General features: G+C 36.4%; 1 protein-coding gene across 1 annotated transcript in view; it reads right to left on the bottom strand.

Annotated features, from left to right (window-relative positions):
• LOC103255563 (focadhesin-like) overlaps nucleotides 1-19,101 on the bottom strand; it is a gene marked incomplete at its 3' end in the record, with an annotated part of 146,851 nt that overhangs the window by 53,165 nt on the left and 74,585 nt on the right. The window contains exons 7-8 of the mRNA XM_021710188.1: nucleotides 12,766-12,970; nucleotides 9,424-9,630 (exon numbers count right to left, since the gene is read on the bottom strand). Coding sequence (XP_021565863.1) covers nucleotides 9,424-9,630; nucleotides 12,766-12,970 — 412 coding nt within the window. The remainder of the gene's footprint in view (nucleotides 1-9,423; nucleotides 9,631-12,765; nucleotides 12,971-19,101) is intronic.

Below are 19,101 nucleotides of genomic sequence, written 5' to 3'. Positions count from 1 at the left end.
ACATATGTGCCTCTTACATGCCACTCCCTGTGGTCTGGGAAATAAAAAACAAAACAAACATCCTGATCTGATCAAGCCTCTAGAGCTAACTACCTTTGAACGAAGAAACATATTAAAGTACATAAGGATGCAGTCAGCAAAATCCAAAATGTGGGAAACTCTACAGCTCACATATACACATTATTAAAAATATAAAACCGCAAAGAAGAAAGGTTGGGGAGGCAACAAAAGCTTTTAATTTAAAAGATACCTAAAAGACAGATCACACACACATATCGAAACTATATTTTACTGTCTAGTTATATTCACTTAGGTGATAATAAAGATATGTAAGAAAATGATTACTGTAGAAGTCAGAATAGTCAGGGTGATGAGGAGACCGTGATTAGGACTGGACTGGAGGTGAACTTATGCAGTGGCAGGGAAAGGTCTATTTCTTCATCTGTGGGATAGTTTCAAAGGTGTTTGCCTTATATGCAAAATAAAAAAAATCACCTGAGGGTGCTAGTTTAAAATGGATATGCTTGGGCCTCATTCAGACCTGGTAATTCAGTAACTCCAAGGCCTTCATGAAATTTGCTTGTTTTCAAATAATTGCCATAGCAAAGTATTTTCCATAAATATCTGCTTAATAAATATATGCTATGAGGGGGATACAATAAAATGGTCAGAGAGTGATACTAAAAAGGACTAAAATCATAACTGATAATTATGTCTACTGCTCACACGCATCTACTACAAGCACACAGGAATAATATGGATTTTTACAAAAGAATACAACATTTACAGCTAATAGAACTCTCAGTAATTTATCTAGGTAATATTTACATATGCAAAGAAAACTGGAAGCTACACTTGACACTGGACTTTTTAGATATAATAAGAACACTCCACCCAACAACCTCAGAATGCAGATTCCTCTCATCAGCACATAGAACATACTATGATCGACCACATACTTGGCCATAAACCAAGCATGAACACATTTCAGAAAGTCGAAATTGTACCAAGCATCTTGTAAAACAGCAGTGGGATAAAAATAAATATCACCAGCAGGAATCCTCAAAAACACACAAATACATAAAAATTAAACAACATGTTTCTGAATAACATTTGGATTAACACAGAAATCAAGATGAAAATTAAAAGATTCCTGGAAACAAATGAGTAGAAAGACACAATATACCAAAATCTCTGAGATACCATGAAAATGGTGCTAAAAGGGAAGTTTATAACATTACACACACACACACACACACACATACACACACACACACACACACACACACACACACACACACACACACACACATACACACACACACACCAAGAAAATAGAGAAATCCCAAGTAAACTGTCTAATTCTGTACCTAAAGAGCTGGAAAGACAAGAACAATCCAATCCGCAAACTATTAGAAGAATGGAAATTACCAAAGTAAAATCAGAGAAAATGAAATAAAAACAAAAAAAAAATCATACAAAGGAACAAGGAGTCAAAAAGCTAGTTCTTTGAAAGGATAAGTAAAATTGACAGGCCCCTGGCAAGATAAACCAAAAAAAGAAGGAGAGAAAAAATTTGAATAAACATAATCAGAAATGAAAACAAGTGATGTTACAACTAACCCTGAAGGAATATAAAAGAGTATCAAAAATTGCTATGAACATCTATATGCAAATAAGATAGAAAATCTAGAGGAAATGGATAAATTTCTGGAAACACACAATCTCTCAAGATTGAAACATGAAGAAACTGAAACCCTAAACAGATCAATAACAAGTCAATAAATCAATTTAGGAATAAGAAAACTCAGCACCAAAAAAAAAAGGGCCTTGGTCAGATGGTTTCTCAGCTGAATTAAATCAGATGTACAAGGAAAAGTTGATATTAACCCTAAGGAGAGTATCCCAAGCAACTGAGAAGAAATCTTCCCTAGTACATTCTATGAAGCGAGTATCATCCTGATATGCAAAAATGACAAAGACCCAATGAAGAAAGAAAACTAAAGGCCAGTTTCCCTGATGAACATAGATGCAAAAATTCTCAACAAGATTCTAGCAAATCTCATCTAATAGCTCAAGGATCATTCATCATAAACAGGTGGATTTCATTCCTGGGATGCAAGGTTGGTTCAACACATAAAAATCAATAAATGTAATCCACCAGATAAATAGATGTTAAACCACATGATTATTTCAATAGAAGCAAAAAAAGCATTTTATAAAACTCAACATCCTTCTTGACAAAAATTCTAAAACACCTAGCCATTTAAGAAATATTTCTCAAAACAATAAATGCCATCTTGACAAACCTGCAGCCAACATCAAATTTAGCAAGAAGCAGCAGGAAGTAACAAAACAAAGATATCTACTCTCACCACTCATATTTAACATAGTACTAGAAGTCCTAGCCAGAGCAATCAGGTAGAAAAAAGAAATTAGAGGTCTCCAAATAGGAAAGGAGGAAATTAAAGTATCCCTTTATGCAAATGATATAAATCTATACCAAGAAAACCCTAGAGATTCTGCCAAAAACCTTCTAGTATTAATAAATGACTTTGGTAAAGACTGAGGATACAAAATCAATGTGCCAAAAAAAAAAAAAAGTGCATTTCTAGACATTAACAAGCAGAATGAGAACCCAATAAAAATCATAATCCCATTCACAAGTTACAAGAAAAAAAAAAACCTCAGTATTCATCTAATATCTAATCAAAGAGGAGAAAAATCTTTACAACAAGAACTACAAAACACTACTTACAGAAATCAAAGATGACACAACAAATGGAAGAACATCCCATGCTCATGAATTAGAAGAATCAATACCATCAAGATAGTCATACTACCCAAAGCAATCTACAAATTCAATGCAATCCCTATCAAATTACCAGCATCATTGTTCACAGACATAGAAAAGACAATACAAAACTTCATATGGAATCAAAAAAAGTAGCTGAAGGAATCCTCAGCAAAAAGACCAAAGCTGGCTGTATCACACTAGTGGACTTCAAAGTTTCCTACAAGGCTACAGTAACCAAAACAGCACAGTGCTGGTACAAAAATAGACACATAGACGAATGGACAGGATAGAGAATCTTGAAATAAAACCACAGACTTTCAACCAACTCATCTTTGACAAAACTGAGAAAAACAAACACTAAGTAAACAAAATTCTATTTAGCAAACGGTGCTGGGAAAACTGTATAACCACATGCAGAAGAACGAAACTGAACCACTACCTATCACCATATATAAAAAATAACTCAAAATGGATCAAGATCTTAATGTGGCACCTCAAACTGTAAGACTCTTAGAAGAAAACCTGAGGGAACACCCTCCTGAACATCATTGGTCCAGGCAATGAACTATGGCCAAGTCCTCAAAATCAAATGCAGCAAAAACTAAAATTGCCAGGTGTGACATTACCAAGTTAAAAAGTTCCTGCACAGCAAAAATAAAAAAATCAAGAGAATAAAGAGACAACCATCAGAATCGGAAAAAATATTTGCAAACTATTTGACAAAGAATAATATCCAGAATTTATAAGGAACCCAAACAAATCAACAGGAAAAAAAATAACACCATTAAAAAGTGACCAATACTATGTTGAACAGGATTGGTGAGAGTAGACATCCTTGTCTTGTTTCAGTTTTCAGGGGAAATGGTTCCAATTTTTGTCCATTTAGGAGTATGCTGGCTGTGGGTTTCTCATAGATGGCTTTTACTATTTTGAGGTATGTTGCCCATATGCCTAGATGTTCAAGGGTTTTTATCAAGAAGGGGTGCTGGATTTTATCAAAAGCTTTTTCTGCATCTAATGATATAATCATGTGGTTTTTGTTTTGACATCTGTTGATGTATTTAATTACATTTATGGTTTTATGAATGTTGAACCAGCCTTGCATCCCAGGAATGAAGCCTACTTGGTCATGATGGATGATTTGTTGTTGGATCTGATTTGCTAGAATCATGCTGAGAATTTTATATCTATGCTAATTAAGGGTAGTTCTCTTAATTAGGCCTGTAGTTCTCTTTCTTTGTTGGATCTTTACCTGGCTTGGTACAAGCTTCTGCAAGGCCAAAGAAACCATCAAGAGAGCAGGGAGACAGCCTACAGACTGGGAAAAAGTATTTGCCAACTCCAGGTCTGACAAAGGCTTAATATCCTGGATCTACAAGGAACTAAAACGTGCTGAAAAGAAAAAAACAAACAACCCCATTATAAAATGGGCAAAAGATATGAACAGACACTTCACAAAAGAGGACATCCGAACAGCCAACAAACACATGAAGAAATGTTCAACCACACTAACCATCAGGGAGATGCAAATCAAAACCACACTGAGATACCACCTAACTCCAGTCAGAATGGCAATTATCAACAACTCAAAAAATAGCAGCTGCTGGAGAGGGTGTGGTGAAAAGGGAACACTTTTACACTGTTGGTGGAAGTGTAAACTAGTGCAACCTCTGTGGAAAGCAGTGTGGCGATTCCTAAAAGCTCTAAATATCAACCTCCCCTATGACTCCGCAATCTCCCTACTGGGAATATATCCTGAAGAACTCAAATCACTCTATAAAAAAGATACTGCACACGTATGTTTTATTGCAGCATTGTTCACAATAGCAAGAACCTGGAAACAACCATGCTGCCCATCAAAAGAGGACTGGATTAAAAAATGTGGTACATATACATGATAGAATACTACGCAGCCATAAAAAAGAACAAAATCATGAACTTCGCAGCAACCTGGATGGAACTAGAGTCTATAATACTGAGTGACCTCTCACAGAAACAAAGATCCGAGTATCACATGTTCTCACTCATATAATGGACCTTGAACATCCAACGTAATACTATAAGAAAATGACTGATGGTACTGGGAAACTATGGGGGGGGAGGGAGATGAGATTAACAGTAGCAAATATTTGTCTGGGGATGGGGAAACACCTCTTATTCAACAGGGTGCCTGAATGAAACATAATTGTATACCTAACCTTTAACTGTACCCCACAAAACCATAATAAAAAATATTGATTATGAAAAAAAAAGTGACCAAAGAACATGAACAGACACTTCTTAAAGGAAGACATATAAGCAGCCAATAAACATTAAAAAATGCTCAGCATCAATAATCATCAGAGAAATGACAAATCAAAACCACAGTGAGATACCACTTCACACTTGGTCAGGATGGCTATTATTAAAAAAGTCAAAAAACAATAGATGTTGATGAGGTTGGGGAGAAAAGGTAACAATCACATACTTGGTGGGAATGTAAACTAGTTCAACGCCTGTGGAAAGCAATTTGGATGTTTCTAAAAGAACTAAAAATAGAGCTACAATTTGACTGAGGAATCCCACTACTGAGATTATAACGAAAGGAAGACAAATCACTCTACCAAAAAAAATTTGCATTTGTATGTTTATTGCAGCACTAGTCACAACAGCAAAAACCTGGAAGCAACCCAGATGCCCATCAAAGGTGAGCTAGATAAAGAAAATGTGGTATATTTACACTATGGAATACCATAAGGAAGAACAAAATAATGTCCTTTGCTCCAACAAGAATGTAGCTGGAGACCATTATTCCAAGTGATTTATTACAAAAACAAAAACAGATTACTACATGTTCTCATTCATAAATGGGCATTAAACATTGGGCACACAGGCACAAGGATAGGAACAACAGGCACTGGACACTGCTAAAGGAGAGACAGGGAATAAGGGATACAAAATCACCCATTGGGTACCATGACCACTACTGGAGCGGAAGGGGAGGGCTCCTCAGAATCCCAAACCTCACCTGCATGCAATGTACTTATGTAACAAATCCTCACATGTACCCCATGATTCTAAATTTCAAAAAAATAACCTATAAAGTATTTTTCTATATATTTATATGTAACATATTCTTACCTAAAAAATTACCTATAAAGTACTTTTCTATATATTTATATGTAAAATATTATGTCTTTATATAGCTATCTATTATCTATGAGATAAATACTGCATAATTATATCTATTCCGTATGTAATCGTTTATATAGTTATATATTATCTGAAATAAATACTGCATAATTATATCTGTTCTGTATATAATAGTCATAGATATATATTAGTTATAATAATTATGTATAATATATAATTAATAGTATTATTATACATAATAATTACAATTACTAGAGTATAATTTTTTTTTTTGAGTTGGCATCTCACTCTGTCACCAAGACTGGAGTGCAGTGGTATGATCATGGCTTACAGCAGCCTCTAACTCCTGGGCTGAAACCAATCCTCCCATCTTAACATCCTAAGTAGCTAGGACTAAAAGGGCTAAAAGGGCATACCACCATACCCAGCTAATGTTTTAATTTTTGTAGAGATGAAGTTTCACTGTATTGCCCAAGCTAGTCTTGAACTCCTCTGGGCTCAAGTGATCCTTCCACCTCAACCTCCCAAAATGCTGGGATTACAGGAGTGAGACACTGTGCCCAGCCAAGTATAATTATATTTAATATCTTATATATAATATATATAATCATACAAAAAGGTATGATTATACATCTGAATAGGCATTTGATGATAATTATTTTATCATATATAATATATATATATAATTTTATCCAGTATATAAAACATATATTTAACATGAGTATAATATATCATTATATAATAAAGACTATAGTATTATTTAGAGTCCCAGTATATATGAGACCATTCTAATCATCAGACTGACATATTAACAAATGACTTGAGCTTTTCCAGGATCTCACCTTCCACCAAAATCTACATGCACTCACCTACCATTCACTCTCTTAGTTCCTATTTCCCACCCACCACCAGTGCACTGAAACTGCATCCTCCAATGTGAACAATAAACTTTTACTTGCTGCATCCTGCAAATACTTTCCATCCTTTACCTTCTCTCTCCATGACAGGTGACACTGTTGAACATTCTCCATTATTGAGATATTCATTCCATTGATTTTCATGTCATCTGTCTCTTCTGCTTGTATATAACCCTTCTAGCATTTTCTGAGACTCTGCTTGATCAGAAAACTCTCAGTATCAACACTCCTGGGAGTTCCACCCCAAACCCTGTTATCCAATCTCAGAGTTAAAATTCCTACTCCTAAGTAGATGTCCACAAATCCATACTTTTAGCATAGGCTTCTATCCTGAAATTTCAAAATCATATCTCTAACTACCTATAATCCATATGAAGGAAGGTCCCCAAAAAAGGAATTTATTTATTAAAAATTATGTATCCATTCTTTTTTTTTTTTTTGAGTTGGAGTCTCACTCGGTTACCCAGATTGGAGTGCAGTGGCCACTCCCAGCCACCACAGCCTCAACCTGCTAGGCTCCAGCGATCCTTCCGCCTCAGCCTTCTGAGTAGCCGAAATTACAGGCATGCACTACCACGCCCGGCTGATTTTTTGATTTACTATAGAGATGAGGGTTCGCTGCGCAGGTGGGTCTCGAACAACAGGCTCAGGCAATCAACTCACCTCAGCCTCCCAAAGGCGTGGGATTACAGGCTGAGCCACAGAGCCCGGCTTGTATCCATTCTTAATGTTTACATTTCACTCAGCTTCAAAGTATTCCCCCATTAGATATAATATGCCTATCAATACGCTTTTTCTACCACTCACGACAGTTTCTGAACTTATTGATTTTGATGCCTTTTAGTGCTTCTGCTGTTTTTTTGTTTCACCATTTCTACATCGGCAAAACATTTCCTTTTAAATACTTTTTTCATTCAAGGAAACAAACAAAAAAAAATTCACTCAGGGTGGGATTGAGTGAATAGGGAGGGTGGGATATGGAGATCATGGAGTTGAACGTCAAAAACTGCTGAACACTCAGGGTGGTGTGGGCAGGTGTGCTCGTAAATCACCCATTATGAAATGGGCAAACGCATGGAACAAATCTCCAAAAAAACCTGAAGCCAAATGTAGCCTCTCACAACACTAGCTGGTACACTGATGCTGATGGGCTCCTAGAACACTTACGTAGTGGGGAAAGCCTGTCCCACCAGAGGCTCACCCTCTAAAAGATAATTCTAGGCTTTTTTGGGTCCCCCTTCATATATACCTCAAAGAAAGCATATCTAAAACCAAATTAATGATCTTCCTTCTAACATCAGCTACCATTTCTCAAAGTATATGGAACCATTCATTATCCCAAACCAGGAAGATGAGACTCTACCAAGGACCTCTCCTTGACCATCTAATTAGCCATAAAGCCTTACTGATTCCATCTTCTATATCTCTCTTTTCTCACTCCCATTTCCCTGATTAGCCCCCAGCTATGAACCGAATTGTGCTCCCCAAAAATGTGTATGTTAAAGCCCCAACTCCAATGTGACTGCATTTGGAGTAAGGAAGAAATTAAAGTTAAATGCAGTCATCATGGTGGGGTCCTAATGCAAATGGGTTAGTGATCTTATAAAAAGACACTAGAATGCCCACACTCTCTTTCTACCATGTGAGGACACAGTGAGAAGGCTGCCCATCTGCAAGCCAAAAAGAGAAACTTCACCAGGAACAGGATCTTCTAGCACCCTGAGCTTGGACACCCCCGTCTCCAGAACTATGAGAAATAAATGTATCGCTTAAGCCACCTAGTCCATGGTATTTTGTTATGACAGCCCTAACTAAGACACTCTCCTCACTTCCTACCCTATTAGTATTGCACAGCCCCAAATCCTCCTCTACTCTTCCACCAGAAAGATTTTCCACACAGTAAAAATGAGGTCTGCTGAAAGGTCTTAAACAGCACACCAGTATCTAAAAGATAAAATGCAAATGCATTTGTGTGACATGGAAGACAGGCCAAGCTCTATGTCTTGTACCTTAATCTTTCAACAATACTCAACCCTCTTGTTTTCTGAACAGGCCATACCTGCCTGCTCTTTCATGTTTCTGTATCTGGGAATATGCTCTTCTCCCAGCTGGAATGCCCATCAGGCCTTTGTATCAGGCAAACTCCATTCAGTCTTCAAATGTCAACTCATGCCCTACTTCCCTTAATTTGTGCTCCCATTACTCTTTAAATATACTCCCATAAGAGCATTTATCTGATTGTATTCCAATTACTTATTTGCATATCTGTACCTCTCTTGAATCACAGAATGTACTTTTTCATCTAGGTATTCTATAGAGCCTGGCATATAGTAAATGTTCAATACTTATGTTCATGAATAAATGAAAAAAGACCACAGTGGTAGATCCTTAATCGATGTTCTAAAGAGAACTTTAATGATGCCCTTTTCTAACAAATGATATATTAGTACAGTAGTAGTATGATCCAATGGTATTAGATCAGAACATCTCTGACATGCAATAAAGTAAATGAACACATCCATCCAATTATTATACTTGAGTGATAACCGACACGCTAAAATTTCCTGCTATCCTTACCTCCTTCAGAAGTTCAACACTGTGTTCTAAAAGGCGAACTAAAGATGAGCATTCTCCAGTTATCTTTAAGCTGACTTCACAGACACATAGCAGCTGAAGGGTCAGTTGAGTAAGCTGAGTTTTCCAGAAAACGGGATAACGCAAAAGACTTAAATATACTTCCTCGATAAACAGCATCACTTCTGTTGTCTGTATCAAATCTTTAATCTGTTTTTTAAAAATCATTATATTAAAATAATATACTAACCAAAAGATAGTTTTAAGTTATACAAGAAGCTTTTAACAATAAAATCCCAAATCTTCTAAACCTACAAAGACTTGAGATTTTAAAAAGTTCTATAACTCAGTGAGGGTTAAACAATACAACTGTGCCTTCTTTTTTTTGTCACTAGCCAAAATACAGTTTGCTACTGGTTTTGTTACTGCTGGCTGGCACAAATTATTTCCATTTATTTTCCTAGTTTCTCTTAGTGCAGATGTCTTAAGACAAATTACATGACAGTGCCAACGTATCGAGGGAAAATAATTAAGGACGGTTTTGAGTTCTCCAAATAAACTCTCCTTTCTACAATTCCAACATAGATAACTGGTAGTAAAGGGTCACAATGTTAGTTTAACATGTTGCTAAACCTTTCATCTGCAAGACATTTGCTCAGACAGCCTTAACTGAGAGCATCATTTCCACACTTGGCAGATGTAATAAAAGACCATATAGGATGTCCTCTCAACAGGATAACATATTAGATAGGAAGGACTTGGGTGCTCTTGAAAATCCCAGTTCAATTCAAACCCAGCTGTTCTGATCAAAATTCTGGAGTTGGTATTAAGGATATGGTCCTCTCACAGACATATTGGCATTTCCCAGAGATTACAAACAATGAACCATCTGCTTCAATCAGAAGGCTTGTGTTTGTTAAATTCATCAAGAGGAAAGCCTACAGTTGACCAGCTGTACCTTTTACCAGCAGTTATCACCATAATAGCCCAAACAACTACAAGTTACAGTCAGAAATAAAAATCAGTTCCTAGTCAACAAGAGAAAGAAAATTAGAAAATCAAGGGAAAGAAACAGCAGAAAATATTAATTTATAAAAAATAAATGTGAACATTCCAATAGCTAAAGTATTTTGCTCTCTTGCAAACATACAGTACGAAAATCTAAAGGCCAACAAGACAGGTTTAAAACAAAGTAACGCCAAATGTTTATTTGATGGTATATTTCACTGTGTATAGTTTTTGTGCATACTTGAAATTTTCCATAATAAAAAAAAAATTCAAAGACAACCTCAGCAAGCTAGTATTAAAGGCTCTCTAATCTCTAACATTCTCAAAATTCTAAACAAATAATTTTGAAGTAATGTTCAATCTTTATGTATTAATAGAAATAGATCATGTGCAATGGATAATATGTGAGGTGACAAGAGTTGCAATTAAAATGAAAAACAGACTTCTACAAATATAAAATGGAAGCACAATTGGCGTGAGAAGAAAAAGAAACAGGAGTTTCACTGACCACTCTCACATCAGAGGTCAATAGGGTGGCATAGCTATTTCTAAATAAAATAAATTTTCTTAAAGTTAATTTAAATGTGATACTATCCCAGTGCTCAGTATAGGTCAGACCACATTGACAGCATTGTATGCAGCTCTAAGAAGACCATTTCACAGTAGCATATTTCAAGCACCAGTGAACTAGAGAATTCCTGGCAAAGGACAGTAAGAAGTCTAGAAACCATTTCACATGTGATGAAATGGAGAAGAATGTGATGAAAGAAAAAAAGAAGGGGGAGAGGGAAGAAAGAATGGAAAGGAAGGGGAAAAAATAAGACCATTTAGAATACAGATAGGGTTTTTTAGAAGCTTATTTGTATTGTTCTGAGAAGAATGTAAACTAGTGAGTCACTAGAAAAATAGAGGTCAATAAGAAGTACTTGCTAAAAAGACGGCTGCCTTGCAGGACAGTATGCTCCTTCTGTCACGAAAATATTTAGTTAGTCATGGGACAGTTATGTTTTATAGAGCATAGGAAGTACCTGTCATGAGCGGGAACTGGATTATTTTGCCTTTAGACTCCTAGCTCTCTTCATTCTAGTAAAGCTGTTCTGTTAAAGTGATTAAGTAAATTTATGCTGCCAGTTCCACTAATTCCAAACGATGTATCCCTTTTTTTCTCACATATCTGTTATATTAACAAGCCACAGAGTCCCAGAAATCTTCCCCAGAGCTCATTTCTAAAAGTATTTAGGCTTGTCAATACAGGTTCATGAAGATGAAGGCAAGCACTTACCAAAGAGCACGGCGTAGGGTAATACAGGCCTGGTGTGGAAAAAATGTATCCTAGTGCAAGATGTTCTGCCTATACATTGCTTTACTGCCCACACAAAACAAAAGCTTTGGAAAAGCCACAGGAGAATTCAGTTTAATTAAATTTTCTCTGCCTTGATTACAGGAAAGCCTATTTATGAGTCGCAAAGGAAAGATTTACTCTAGTCGTTCCTTACCAACACAAACTTAAAACAGGTCATCTGTGACCTCAAGTGATCACTTTGAAATATATTCACAGATTTCCTCCAACAGCTAAGCAGCATGGTGCTCAGATTCCAGGCAAATGGCAAACCTCCATTATGGGAGGGGGATAGCCTGGTAAATGAATCACTATACTAAAATCACTACACTGGCAATTGAAATTTTCTTTTAATCTCCAATTACACAGAATTAGCTCAACTTTCTCTTTCCCATGAACTCCGTCTCCATTTTATCCATATCTCTGTTAATCACCTTTCATTCATCTTTGAATTATAAGAATAGATAATACAGTATTTTTCCTAACTCATTTACTTCTGTGTGCTTCTCAAGATCAGAGTCCCTCAGAGCCACTGCATATACTGGAAGGGGACTGTGGAAAGTGAAATTTAGCCAGTAATCAGCTCACCAGGCTTTGCATCATAGGGCTATATCTGCCCAGAGACATATCTTTTTAAAATATGCACAAAGAAGTCTTTTTTTTTTCTTGTTACTATCCCAGTGTCTTCACAAGGTGAAACTCAATTCAAAATCTTTTCCCTGACAAGTCTTTCCTAAACAAAAGAAATTTTTCATTCCTGTTAATCCCTGGATGAATAATATTAATGTATAATTTCTATGAATTTGGTTAAAATAGTATATATTAATGCTAAATCTAGATTTTGTTCCTTTATCTTCTCCAAAAGACTACAAACATTTCTAGAGTCAGTATCATATCTGAGTTTGCCAAATCAAGTATGTTCTAGATATACTTTATGTATGACACTAATAAACACTGATGCTGAATCTATATTAGTGATAGAGTACGAAAGACCTTACCTGCAAACACGGAACCATGTCACAACACAGTTGAAGTATCTGCTGTTCCAACATTGATGGTTGTTCTTTGTCACAAAGAACTCGGGGTTGAAGCAAGACTTTCAGCAGGGCTACTCGAAGGTTAGCATACTCTTGTAGTTGGGATGGTTCACAATATAGATACCTTAGAAAAGGTGCCATTATTTGAACACATGAAACTTCTGACCTGTAAGTAATATAATACATCAGCTAGTCACTGAGTTAAATATACTACCAAGTTAATAAGTAGTAAATGTCACCTCATGGTTCACAACATAACACAAACTACCATACTACCACCATCAAGTGTAACTTATTTTTATGATTCTTCTGTTCCACTAGGACCTACCTAAATCTACACCAAACGGTTCTTTGTGCACTGGGGTAAGTGACTCAACACCTGAAGACTATAAGCTGAATGCCCAGGATGAAGAAAGTCTCCATCTGCACATTAGAACAGCACTTACATCTCAAGGACTAGTATTTGGTGAACATGAGAATCATCAGACAACCTTTTTAGAATTAGAGATGTCAGGATCAGCTCTCCAGGAGTATGGTACAGGCATGCATTTTGGAAAACTCTACAGGTGAGAATCTATGTAAAACAAATCCATACAAATAGTCCAAGATAATTATGATGATAGTTAACATTTATTTGTTAACCCTTAAAGTGGTCTAGTTACTGCACTTTACGTCTTTAAACCCATTTGATCATGACAACCCTATGAAATAAAAAACATTATCCCCATGGCACAGATGATAGAATTGAAGGATAGAGAGGTGAAGTAATTTGCCAAAGCCCTCCGCTTAAGCAGTCTCCACTCAAAGAAGGAAGACCCTACAAATCTTCGTATCTATTTAGATTTCATTAAATCCCGCTCACTCCTAGTCCAAAATCACTAGAATGCCAGCATAACCTTCAGAAATAAAAATCTGGTCATTAACCAGCTTAAAACAGTTTACCTATTATTATTATCATTATTATTATTATTATCATCATCATCATCATCATCATTTTGAGTCACGTTGTCTCACTCTGTCACCCAGGCTGGGCTGCAGTGACACAGAGTTCACTGCATCTTTGAACTGGGCTCAAGCTATCCTTCCACCACAGCCTCCCAAAGTGCTGGGTTTACAAATGTGAGCCACCATGCCCGGCCCCAATTTGCCCTTAAAATAAAATATTAGCCCAATCCAAAAACCCTCCATAATTTGGTCTCTGCTTTTCTTTCCAGTCTCATTTCTTGCTCTTCTTCACCACTGAACTACAGTAAACTTCATTCAGGTCTTAAATTGAGACATCTGGGTTTTCTTCTCAACTGCTGATCTCTCCACTTGTAAGGATCTCCCCTTCTGCTCTTCCTGTTCCTCCTCCTGCCTAAATCTATCATCCTCAGTTACCTGCTTTAAAATGACTTCCTGGGGTCCTTTCTTGACACCTTGCCTTGGTCAGATCCCCAGTATGTGCTTTCACGGTCATTACTTTCTTTTTCTTTTTTTTTTTTTTAAGACAAACTCTTGTTATGTTGTCCAGACTGGAGTGCAGTGGTCATTCAGAGGCGCAAACATAGTGCACTTTGGCCTCGATTCCTGGGCTCAAGAGATCCTCCTGCCTCGGTCTTCTGAGTAGCTGTAGGCTATTGTCATTACATATTTAATATCTATATCACCTGCCAGACTATAAACCAAATGAGACCATGGACTTGTTTATTGCTATGTCATCAATAATACTAGGCCTTCAAAGAGATGCTCAGTTATTTAATTAATTCAGCTACACTAAGTTATAGAGTAGTATTATAATTAGCATGCATCAATTAAATATCCTAATTTTGTTTTTTAGTGCTTTTCCTATTTACTATACATAGGGAGTGATTAGATAAGATATGAAAATGACCCAGGGCTTACATATTCTCAAGAAGCAAACAGTCTAAAAAAGACGTCAGTTTTGTTCCTTAACCAGAGGATAGAAAGTGTAAATTGCCAAAAGAACAGCATATAGTACAATTTTTTCATGGAAGAAATGGCAGTTAAATTATGCTTGACAACATAATCTTATGATACCATACATTCCACAGTAACGTGATTACAAAATACCATTAATATTAATAAAATGCAAAAGGTTTTTTGGGGGGTTTTTTGCCTGTAATCCCAGCACCTTGGGCAGTAGAAATGTAAAAGTTTTAAACCAATAATATTTAATTTTATTCATCCATGCAGTCATTTGGAAAAATGTATTGACCACCTACATTATGCCAATCAATCATCTATATGCTGGAAACAAAGCAAGAAACAAAAATAGATAGTTCCTGCTCTCATGGAGCTCACAGTCAGGAGGAATTTTTTTATCACATGTTCAAATAATATATAAAACTCAAAAGTAGGAATTTTGAGTTCATAATTATTACTGAAACATTTTTATCACATCATCCACTTTACAAAACTAAAAAAACTTCATAAAGAATCGCATGAGGTATGGAGTAGAATATAAAGTGAAAGTTTCCAGAAAGCGACTTAAGAAATCTTGCTTCCTCTTCTCTCTTTAATAATGTATTCCCCAAAGAATAAATATTATCCAGGTATCCACAGCATCCATGGATAGCTAATCAGTTTTCCCCTACATTGAGATGCCAAAGGTGAAATGTAAGATCCATGTTAAAGAAATATATTTCCTGGAAGCCATTATGATTTGACATCAGGAGCATAATGTTGAGCTTCCTTAAAGACAATATACTATTTTGGAAAACCCCTTGGCTTAATCTCTCCTAAGTATAGAGTCTACATTTCCTATGTGGTATCTGATAATTAAGTATCACTTCAGTGGAGTATGAAGTTGCTAGGGCTTACAGAGCAAAGGAATATTAAAAAAAAACAGGCAATCTGAAATCCCAAAGTGATTAAGAATATTTTAAAATGTAACCAATTGTACATGTATCTACACCCAAGCTTTTTACCACTAAGGGAGAAGCAGTAGAAATAAACCTAGACTGAAAATCAAAAACTGATATTAGGCCCAACTAGACCACTAGCTGGCCATGAAACCTTAAGTCATTTAATGTTGCTCTCCTTAGTTCCCTCAACTGAAAGTTATATGTTAGATTAAATTAACCTTAATACATTCAGGCCTAAAAAACATGATACCATTATAATTCTCAGTGAAAATGAAGTCTTAACATTACAAGTCTTCAATAAATGAGTGAAGATAAAATAATGCCCAAATATCGAGTGCAGTGACACACACCTATAGTCTCAACTACTCAAGAGACAAGAGGATTGCTTGAGTCTAGGAGTTCAAGTCCAGCCTGGGCAACAGAGCACAAGACACAAGCTCTTAAAAATAACGCAAAAATAAATGGACAGAACCTAGAAACATTTCCCATGAAAACTAGAACAAGACAAGGCTGCCCACTCTTACCCCTCTTGTTCAACATCGTGTTGGAAGTCCTAGCTAGGGCAATTAGACAAGAGAAGGAAACCAGGGATATCAAATAGGAAAAGAGGAAGTCAAGTTATCCCCCTTTGCTGATGATATGATCCTATACCTCGAAAAACCAAAAGAATCCGTCAAAAGCCTGCTTGCACTGACAAAGGACTTTGGCAAAGTCTCAGGGTACAAAATAAATGTGCAAAGATGGTTGTATTATACGCCAACAACAAGCAGGCAGAGAACCAAATAAAAAGCACAATCCCATTCACAATAGTCACACACACAAAAAGAAATACCTCGGCATCTTCCTAACCAGAGAAGTGAAAGACATTTACAATGAGAACTACAAAACACTGCTCAAAGAAATCCAAGAAGACACAAACAAATGGAAAAATAATCCATACTCATGAGTAAGAACAATTAACATTGTTAGGATGTTCATCCTACCAAAGGCAATCTACAGATTCAACGCAATACACATTCAATGACCAATATCATTCTTCTCAAACCTGGAAATGACAATACAGAAATTCATATGGAAACATAAACGACCAAAAATGGCCATAACAATCCTTAGCAAAAGAAACAGAGCAGGAGGTATCACACTTCCAGACTTCAAACTTTACTATAAGACTACAGTAATCAAAACAGACTGGTAGTGGTGCAAGAACAGGCATACAGGCCAATGGAATAGGATAGAGATTCCGGAAGCAAAGTCTCAATTCCTCAACCAACTCATCTTTGACAAAGCCTCCAACAATAACTACTGGGGAGGGGAGAACCTATTCAGTAAATGGTGCTGGGAAAACTGGTTGATCACATGCAGAAAATTGAAACAGGACCCCTACCTATCACCATACACAAAAATTGACTCTAAATAGATCAAAGACCTAAACGTAAAATCTTAAACTATTAGAATCTATTAGATAATGCAGGAAACTCCCTTATGAAAATTGGAATGGGCAACCAATTCCTGATCAAAATCCTAAGTGTCCATACCATAAGAAATAAGATAGACAGGTGGGACCTCATCAAACTGACGAGCTTCTGCAAAGCAAAAGAAACCATCAAGAAAGCAGGGAGACAGCCCACAGAATGGGAAAAAAATATTTGCATATCTGTATATCTGACAAAGGCCTAACATCTAGAATCTACAAGGAATTCAAACGTACTGAAAAGAAAAAAAACAGTCCCATGAAAAAGTGGGCAAAAGACACGAATAGACACTTCTCAAAAGAAGATATACAAGTAGCCAACAGACACATGAAAAAGTGCTCAGCCTCATTCATCATCAGATAAATGCAAATCAAAACTACATTGAGATACCACCTAACCCCAGTAAAAATGGCCACCATTAATAAAACAAACAACAGATGCTGGCGAGGATGCGGAGAAAAGGGGATGCTTCTCCACTGCTGGTAGGAATGCAAACTAGTACTACCCCTCTGGAAGACAGTGTGGCAATTTCTGAAAGAACTAGAAATTGACCTTTCATATGACCCAGCAAAGCTCTTATTGGGAATATACCCAGAAGAACTCAAATCATTCTGCAAAAAAGATACCTGCACACACATGTCTATTCCAGCTCTATTCACAATAGCAAAAACATGGCACTAACCATGGTGTCCATCAAAGCAGAGCTATATTTTTTAAATGTGGGACATGTACACAATGGAATATTATGCAGCCATAAAGAAGGACAAACATATGGACTTCGCAGTAACTTGGATTTAGAGTCTATCATACTCAGTGATCTATCACAGAAACAAAGAACAGAGTATGTTCTCTTATATGTTCTCACTCATAAGCAGACCTTGAACAATTATCATAATCCTATAAGAAAGGGATTGGCAGTAGTGGGAAACTGCCAGGGGAGGAGGGGGTGGGATTGGCAGTTGAGGGAAACTGTCAAGGGAGTGAGGGGCACATCTCATCAACAAGGGTACTGTATAATGAACATTTGTATACCTAACCCTGAATTGTACCCCACATCTTCAAAAATAAATAAATAAATAAATAAATAGATATAAGGCAAAAAAAATCTCGCAGGAAGATACACTGTCATTTCAGGACATCAAAATACTATTAAAAATGAACATAACAGATAGTTTAATTCCTAACACAGAAAGCACTAGAATATAAGCTATCCTCACATTTTGCTTCCTTCCCATAGTTGTGAATCACTACTCATATTTTTATGAAATTACCAACCTGCCTTCATTTCTTTCTAAGCAACAACTTTAAAACTAAGTTAACTGACTCTAAAATTGTATCTCAGGAGCCAGAATTATCATTTTCACCCTACAAAGAATAATCCTATAGTGCAAAAGTAGGAACAAGGCTATTGAAACTATTATTTGCCAGTAAACATAAAATAAGTTAGAACTTCCAAATGGTTCTGGATAGCATAGTCCAACACCTGAGAATTTTTTTTTTTTAATAATTAATCAGTATTTTTATTATAGTTTTGTGGGGTACAGTTAAGGGTTAGGTGTACAATTACGTTTCATTCAGACACCCTGTTGATAAGAGGTGTTTTCCCAGCCCCAGACAGATATTTGCTACTGTTAATCCCATCTCCTTCCCCCCCATAGTTTCCTAGTACCGTCAGTCATTTTCTTATAGTATTACATTGGATGTTCAAGGTCCTTTATATGAGTGAGAACATGTGATATTCTGATCTTTGTTTCTGTGTGAGGTCACTCAGTATTATAGACTCTAGTTCCATCCAGGTTGCTGCGAAATTCATGATTTTGTTCTTTTTTATGGCTGCGTAGTATTCCATCGTGTATATGTACCACATTTTTTTAATCCAGTCCTCTTTTGATGGGCAGCATGGTTGTTTCCAGGTTCTTGATATTGTGAACAACGCTGCGATAAACACACGTGTGCAG

Source organism: Carlito syrichta, unplaced genomic scaffold (genome assembly GCF_000164805.1).
Source record: "Carlito syrichta isolate Samal-C Ts95f unplaced genomic scaffold, Tarsius_syrichta-2.0.1 Scaffold288255, whole genome shotgun sequence".
In the NCBI taxonomy this organism is placed as follows: Eukaryota; Metazoa; Chordata; class Mammalia; order Primates; family Tarsiidae; genus Carlito; species Carlito syrichta.
This window is presented reverse-complemented; position numbering and strand designations above follow the sequence as displayed.